At 36.2% G+C, this 8,996-nt stretch overlaps 1 protein-coding gene across 1 annotated transcript; it reads right to left on the bottom strand.

Moving 5' to 3' along the window:
* Positions 1-6,533: 6,533 nt before the first annotated feature.
* LOC113342771 (probable E3 ubiquitin-protein ligase ARI8) lies at positions 6,534-8,141 on the bottom strand. Its single transcript, XM_026587203.1, has one exon. It carries the CDS (start codon positions 8,139-8,141, stop codon positions 6,534-6,536), a length of 1,608 nt encoding a protein of 535 aa, XP_026442988.1.
* Positions 8,142-8,996: the final 855 nt, after the last annotated feature.

Here is an 8,996-nt window from a genome sequence, read left to right as displayed (position 1 = left end):
GGAAGAGAGAAAGTGTATGAGGATATATTTGGTGATGATGCCATTTCGTATTCGCATCTGGTATGGTATGTAGATGCCATTCGCAGCACAAATCCTGGGAGTTGTATTGATTTTCAAGTTCAAAGGGATGAAACTGAATCGAACAAGGATAGTTTAACTGATTTAGAAGTTGAAGCACCTTCAAATAAGTTTGTGCGTCTTTTTATTGCTTTCGAGGCATGCATCAGTGGTTACCGTTACCTTCGTCCCATGATTTATGTCGATGCTACCTTTCTTTCTTACAGGGAGATTTAGAGGATGCCTCATGGCTGCAACCGGTATCAATGCTGAAAATGGTTAGTTTTCTGATAATGTATCCTTTTTATATATGTGCATAATGTTTCATGCATTATTTATTTTGGCTTCATAGTGTTTTATGCATAATATCTTATGCATTACTCTTTTCACTTTTCTGGTTATGCATCAGTTTTGTTTAGATACATAAGACATTATGCATTTTTTTATAGCTGCATAATGCCTTATGCATTACTATTTCCACTTTTCTGTTATGGAATTTATGCACGTGCATAATGCATAAGACATTATGCATCATTTTTTTTATGCATAAGACATTATGCATCATCTTATTTAGATGCATAAGACATTATGCATCATTTTATTTAGATGCACATACTTTATGTATACGTTGGCTTGATTTTATAATTTTTTAAGTCCTGAACCATGTTTTCTTGCTGTACAGGGTTCTTTCCACTAGCCATGGCCCAGTAGTACCTGCTGAAGATAATGATAACTGGGAATGGTTCATGAGGAATTTGAGTAATGTTGTTGATCATGATCAAAGGCCAATCACATTTTTATCCGATCGTGCAGAAGGATTAAAGAGATCGATTCCAGTTATTTTCCCTGGATCCTTCCATAGTTTCTGCTATTATCATCTTAAGATGAACTTACCTATTAATGCTTCTGACGAAAGGTATGGTGCCGTTATTGATGCATTTCATGCTGCTGTATATGCTCTTAGTCCTGAAGGCTTCCAAAATGCCATTGCTACGATTAGGGGTCTTGGTTGTGGTTGGGTTGCAAACTATATTGAAGATATACCTCCCGAGAGATGGTCAAATGCCTTTTTTCAGGGTTGTAGGTATGGAAGGACATCTTCTACTCTTGCTGAATCCTTCAATAGTTGGATGAAGGTACATAAGAAGCTCCCTGCTAATGCTCTTCTGGATCAGATAAGGAAGGATGATGAGGATGATGTCAGAAAGGAGAAATACCGGTAAAAGTTTCATAACAGTTCTCACACCGAAGAATGAAGTAAAGATGAAGGCTCTTATTGATGAGGGTTTAACCTGGCTGGTTATACAGTCCGATACTCATGTTTATGAAGTGGAGGGCGGGGAGAGTTCTCATTGTGTTAACCTTGAGCTAAAGACATGTACCTGTCAGAGGTGGCGCGTCTATGGGTTTCCATGTGTGCATGCTTTTGCTTCGATAACAATGTCTGGTTCTAATCCATATGATTTTGTTGAACCTTATTTCACTACTTCATACTTCAATAATACCTACAACCATGCCATTCATCCTATTCCAAACTACAACAGGCCCGAAGTTTATGAAGGTAATCAGATTATCGATGTGCCTGATGTTAGGAGGCCGCCTGGGAGACCACCAGCTAATAGACATTTGAGCAGTTACGAGAAGCCGCCAAGGAGATCTATTCGATGTGGTAATTGTTTTGAGATTGGTCATCACAACAAGCAAACTTGCACAAAGCCTACCTGCTACAAGAAGCCGCTGAAGCAGCCTAAGGGAAGTTAAGGGAGAGAATTTAACTTGTTGGTTTCTTCAAGCTTAGTTTTACGTTTGAACCTAATTCATTTTTCTTTATTTTAATTTCTGTATGGGATTTTATGAACAAGTACTTTTTCATTTTGTATTGGTTTTTGAAAAAAAATAATTCTTTTTTCACTGTTCTTTTCTGCTTATATCAGATAATGTTATTGCATAGTAAGTTATGCATTATTTTTGAAGATGCATCTAATGCATAACTTATTATGATTATTTCTTGAAGATGCATAGTAAGTTATGCATTTATTTTTGAAGATGCATCTAATGCATAACTTATTATGTATTATTTCTTGAAGATGCATAGTAAGTTATGCATTTATTTTTATGAAGATGCATAACGGGTTATGCAACATTTTTATAAGATAACGTTATTCATTTTTATTCTTAAATGCATAATAGAAAAGGCATTATTTTTGAAGATGCATAACTTGTTATGCATTATTTTTGAAGATGCACAACTTATTATCCATTATGATAGTACAGTTTTTCTAATTTTTGTGAAATAAGATTGTAGCAAATATATATAAGAAGCACTGGAAAAAGCATTGATATATAAATATATAAAAAAATCGAAAGTTAACAAGATATAAATTGTTTATACATGCTTCATGCCAACACATTATGCATAACATTACACATCTTAATCATATTGCTGAGCAATTGCATCCCAGACGTCTTGATTTGCATCTATCTTCCAACTGTTAACTGGATCTGTCAGCATTTTCAATACCAGACTTATTCTTTTCTTGTCGGATTTTTTTATTGCATCTTTCTTTTTCAACTTCAGCCATTTCTCTCTGACTTGACATTTCATACTCATCTTCATATAGTAGCATAAAAATATGAGGCAGTCTGGGTGATGACCTTGTTCAGGAACATTCTTGCAAATAATATCCTTGTATATAAGAGGTTCCCTCTTTATATCCACAATTTCTGGAGATATCTTCATTTGGTCATGTCTTTTGATCAAATAAGGCATACAAGACTTTGCCATTATCAGATCTTGATTCTTGCATTTAACTTTAAAGCTTGAAACACTGTTATAGAAGTTCCACTCACCCTCTGAAAAGTCATACTCTAACAATGTCCAATGTGTACCAGCAGGATTTTCCTTTGTTATATATTTCATTGGAATGAACATTTTCTCAACTGAGATAGGTCATGCTGTCAATGTTGGATCTGCATAAGATGTTATGCAGTTAAAAAATAAGTGACGCAGGGAAGGCGTAAAAAAAAATTTATATGCATAACTACTTATGCAGATAACCTAAACAATGCATAACTTGTCATGCTGTCAATGTTGGATCTGCATAAGATGGTATGCATTAAAACAATAAGTGACGCAGGGAAGGCGTAAAAACCCTTTTATATGCATAACTACTTATGCAGATAACCTAAACAATGCATAACTTGTCATGCTGTCAATGTTGGATCTGCATAAGATGTTATGCATTAAAACAATAAGTGACGCAGGGAAGGCGTAAAAACCCTTTTATATGCATAACTACTTATGCAGATAACCTAAACAATGCATAAATTGTCATGCTGTCAATGTTGGATCTGCATAAGATGTTATGCATTAAAACAATAAGTGACGCAGGGAATGCTTAACAAAAACAATAACACTTCTTATATGCATAAAAAGTTATGCAGATACTCTAAACAATGCATAACAGGTCATGCAGTTATTTTTGGATCTGCATAAGATGTTATGCAGTTAAACAATGTTCGTATTTTATGCAGTTAAAAAAGTTATGCATAATAAGTTATGCAGTTCTGCATGTTTGCTTTCATATGCTTGAAATATACATTCATTCTTAAGGTTCATAAACAAGTACCTCTAAGCTTGAAATAGGCTTCTTGAGCATTGCTTTCTTCATTGCTGCAAAGTCCCACCTTGCAGCTCTTGGTGTAGCATTGGGATTGACCTTGACAATGTCTGATGATGATATCTCAGCTATGTACTGCATAACTAGTTATGCACATTTTCTTTGTACTGCATAACTAGTTATGCACATTTTTTTTGTACTGCATACCTTGTTATGCATCTGCATAACTGGTTATGCACATTTATTTTTGTGCCACATAACAAGTTATGCATCTGCATAACTGGTTAAGCACATTTTTTTTGTACTGCATAACTTGTTATGCACATTTTCTTTGTACTGCATAACTAGTTATGCATATTTTTTTTGCATCTACAGTGATTTATGATAAGCATAACTGCATAATGTCTTATGCATTACTTTTCTCACTTTTTCTGGTTATGCATCAGTTTTTTAGATGCATAAGACATTATGCATTATTTTGTTTTAGCTGCATATTGTCTTATGCATTACTTTTTTCACTTTTCTGATTTATGGATTTTTATGCACGTGCATAATGTCTTCTGCATCATTTTGTTTAGTGCATAAGACAATATAAGGGAAAATTTAGCTGCATAACTTTTTTTCTGTTTCTTCTACTTGATTTTTTCTTCTTCTTCTGTTTCATCCATTTTTGTTGAAATGTATTCTAGGGTTTAGTCAAAAATGATTTACTTCTTTGAATCATCGATTTTAAATGATTCATTTCTTTAAATGATGGAGAAAAAATCTTTGCAGATCCGTTACAGAGATTAATGGAGGAATAGGAAAAGAAACCGGCGGAGAAGAAAAAAAATTATGCCCAAAAACGATGAAGGGTAATAGAGTCTTTCAGTACGTTTTAAATATTTTTAAATAATTATGGGTGCGACTGTATCAGAAATTAATTGTGGGCCTGGCGGTAAGATTTTTTTTTTTTGGGCATGCGCCTAAAATTCCCTTGGTATAACCACATCTCTAATCAAAGCAAGTCGCCACTCCTTGTCTCTACCGAACCATTCATCATCATCTACGACGACGTAGGCTGAATCTTCGTCCCCGTCCTGCCAACCGAAGTATTGTTTCCACGTATTGGGAACAAGGAAGGTGTCTTTTCTGTTTATATCAGGAAAAGTAAATTGGTTCAGTGAACGAAGGCGACAAGGCACGACACCTTTTACATGAATGCGTTGCATGAGAACATTTATTTTTTAAATTTCAGAAAAAGCATACAACTAGGCTTATCTTACACATCTAAAGTAGTATACAACTAAGCTATATCTTCCAAATCTAACGAAAGTCCGGAAAGTTGTAACTAAGTTTTTGACACCTGAGTGTAACAAAATACACTTTGGCTTTGAAGTAGAAAACAATGCTATGGCAAAATACTTACCAAGTCATTCAAAACAAGATTAATCTCAATGTCATTGACACCTAAGCTGGAGAGTTTCAATGTCTCCAATAACTCACACAATATATGCATGAGATATCCATAATTACCGAAAGAGCAATAACTAACTTACGGTCTATTTACCGAATCAAAACAAATACCTTTTGACATCAGCTGCCATTACGACTGGATATGTCTCAGCCCATTTCTGCACAGAAGATCACCCACAATTCAGAACAAAAAGACACGAACTACAGGTAGTTATAAATCTAAAATAAATTAGTTCATAGAGAAAGCAAAAAAAAAAAAATTTAACCAGTCGCACCATATATCTTTTAGATATGTTTTCTTCACTCTTTCGCGGAACTTCTGATAGTGGCTCTGATAGATTACTTGTACTGCAAAAAGATAGATACCGAGACACAAAAGACATAACATTTGTTATATAACAAAAGAAGGGGTCTGCAGAAACGATTTAAAAAGATTGATCAAATTCAATGGCTTTTACTCCACAATCCACATCAGGAACGAAACATATCCAAACAGTCTCTTTCATTTTAAAAAACCAACTCTCAAACTGAAAATTTCATGAAGTACTTAAAAAGATAAAACTTAACATATATAGAGAACGCTATGGCTAAATCCGTATATACCTCATTCTTACGATGTGATGTTCTCCTGAATGTTACTCCTCAAAACAGCAGTACCATTGCATATTTCACTCAATTATTCAGAGTAAATGTATTCAAATTTCAAGGAAGAGTCTGTTTATGTAGAATTGTTAAGAAAAACCCTCTCTCTTTGTTTTCCTTTGAAAATGGTGAGTCATGATAGTCACAAAAGAAGAACGGCCCAGCAAAACTAGTCGTAACTTTAGTAGAGGAAGCCTTAAAATGTTCAACATGTAGATCAGGGCAACTCAAACCATGGTCTCTGAAGACTCCATCCAACCTAGCATTAACTACTGATTGTACTAAGGCATTCCTACAGTTCTGCCATGTACCCACTAGCTAGGCACATATGTCGAAAGAAGGAGAGATCTACTAAGATGAATGATTCCAAATTAAGAGTACAAAACAGATGAACTGTCAGACACATTTCTTCATCATAGACATGTAAGATATTTCCAGATAGTGATCGTCGAAGTGGTTAGAGAAGTTCATAACAATGGTCTATTTAAGATTAGCATCCCTTGCATCTGCTGAACAAAAACTAGGCAGAATTCTAAATCAACTATAAGATATACCGAGTATGCTGATTTTATTTATCAAAGATGAATAAAAGCATAACATATAAAGGAAAGTAGAGAACTCAATAAATACTACTAAGATTCCTAAATCGCACCCACAACGATCCATTATGGCTCCTAGACTTGATGAATGAAACATAGACTTAACAAACTGATCATAGACTAAATCTAAATACTAGTCTGGTTCTCCAAAAATATCGAACTACATTTCTCCACTAACTTGTAACATCTCCTCCAGCTCCTGTTTTTCGTTAGACACCTTATCGTGAGTCTGCATTTGAACACCATTCTCTAGAGCACGAGCCAGGTTTTCAAAGTACTTCCTTGTGACACTGGTCAGACAAACTAGCTTGATATGGAAAGCGTCGAAGTCTTTTTTGGGTTCATCTTCGTCATAACATTCCTTGAGATAGGTTTGTAATTCCACTTCTGCACATTGATGGAGCGTTTCCAACATGGACTCAGCTTCATGTTGCCAATACCCAAAGATCTTTCTTTTGAACTTTTCTCTGTTAGGTAAGTAATATCCATAGGCATAGGTCCACTTCACAAAACGCCTGCATTCGATGATTTGCAGCCAGGCATCTGTAATAAACCCAAGCTGTGTCTCAGGCAAGAGATATCGGTTGCTAAGCTCTTTTAAAACCTCAGATTGCATTTTCCGCATGCGTTCACCTGCCTTTAGCCTCGACCTCTGGTGTTCTGTGAATTTTCCGTAGAAAAGGGCATATCTATCCAAGTAATCTTTAGCCTTATTTTGTATGTTTTCTTCCTCGTCATATCGTCCCTTTGCTTTCGCTTGCTCATAGATATTACACGCAGAATTACCACCTGTATGCTTCCCATGAATCGACCAATCACCAAGGCAGAGCCAGCAGAATAGAAACCCGCAAGGGCATGTCATCTTCATACACCCCTTGTTTTTCTGAATTGGTCGTTTGCACTTTGGACAAGATTTTGAGTTGGCTAGTATCCAAATTACGTTTTCAGACTCAGCACTATTCTTCACCGCCCACTTGTGGACCATATCACAGTCCACTGGGCGATGTGCATCCTCGACACAGTTCCAGCAAAAGCTATGTCCGCAACGGCAAAAAACATCGTAACTTGTACTACCGAGGACGAATTCAACAGAAAACTCACAGCCTGGACTAGGACACTGTTTAGCCCTTTTCTTAGCTTCGTAATGTGAACTATGAAGATATTGAGAATACTTCATCCTGTCTTCATCAGAAACCAATTCATAAACCATGTCTTCACCAACAACACAAGATGGATCAGGACATCCCAACTGCAAACTCCCAGGTTCGTCACTAATCTTTAGACTAGCAATAACGTATTGTGTCCAACACAAATTACAAAAGAGATGACCGCAAGTCGCAGCAGCAGACATAAAATCGCGAGCGAACTCATCTAAGCAGATCCTGCACTTGATTGTATTCTCGGTGTTTTGAATCGGTAGTTCGATTTTCTCTTGCTTCTCTAACAACCCAACATCCTTGCGAACTTTTTCTTCGTCGGCAAACCAAGCGTCTTGCGCTTTATCAACATCCCAGTTGTAGTGTCGTAGCAAGATGATAGCTGATACTCTTGCAATCGAAAGAGTATTAGATACCTGTCTAATAACTGCTTGCTGCATCAGAACGGCATTTCTTTTATCCTCCTCGGTTTTAGCCGCATCAAGATATCTAATCCCCTCCTCATCATCCAAATTAGAACCATCATCACCAGAAGCCGGAGGAATAGTAATACGCTTCATACCTCCACTAAAATCACCTTTAACACTCCTGTGCTCATCTCCGGAATCCATTAAGAAACCAAGAGTTAGTTAAATACGGGAAATTTCTAGCTCATTCATTTATTTATTTATTTATATATTTTTTTGCAGGCTGCGGAGTTTCTTTTTGCAATCCTTCCTAGTTTTATTTGAGGCCTATGAATTTCTTCACACATCTAAAATAAAGGGATAAGGGGCGTCTAAACTATCTAAAGTACTAAATAACCTTCACTATTAAAATTCGATTACGAGCCTTGTTCTTTTAGATTTTAAACCTATTCAAACACTTTCACAACTAAATCCAAATTATTTGTCTCACAAACTAAAATTAAAACCTAACTTCATCAACCGATCCCAACTACACGATCGATATAAAGAAACTTTATCATCCTTTTTAAAAAAAAAAAGAATTAACCTAAACATCGTCGATTGCAACCCATTACTCTTAAATCTACATATGATCGATTCATCTATCCAAATTGAAAATCATAAACAATCTTAGGTTTTTGTGTTTAACTATAATCGGTTGATGTCCACGTCCATATTGACCAATTACTATTCAATCGGTTTATATTCATGACCACGAAAAACGATCATTTTGTATGTGTTTTCTGGTTAAAGAAGGATTAACCAGAATCAATTGATGTCCATGCCTGTATATAGAGGTGTAAAACGTGCCGGCCCGGCACTGCCCGGCACACGATGTGCTTCGCGTGCTTCACGTGCCATGTGCCGTGTTGTGTTGTGCCAACGATTTAAACGTGTTGTGTCGTGTTGTGCTTTACTAGTCAAAAGCTAGGCACAACACAGCCCACGGGCACATCACACGAATAAACGTGTTGTGTCGTGTTGTGCCGTGCTAGCACACGTGCTATAAACAATTTGAAA

Source organism: Papaver somniferum, unplaced genomic scaffold, assembly GCF_003573695.1.
Source record: "Papaver somniferum cultivar HN1 unplaced genomic scaffold, ASM357369v1 unplaced-scaffold_47, whole genome shotgun sequence".
Lineage (NCBI taxonomy): Eukaryota > Viridiplantae > Streptophyta > Magnoliopsida > Ranunculales > Papaveraceae > Papaver > Papaver somniferum.
The sequence above is the reverse complement of the archived record's forward strand: the minus strand, read 5'-3'. Positions and strand labels throughout refer to the sequence as shown.

What these genes read in the sequence shown, in the direction of transcription:
- LOC113342771 (XM_026587203.1), bottom strand. Translation starts at nt 8,141, where the DNA reads ATGGATTCCGGAGATGAGCACAGGAGTGTTAAAGGTGATTTTAGTGGA.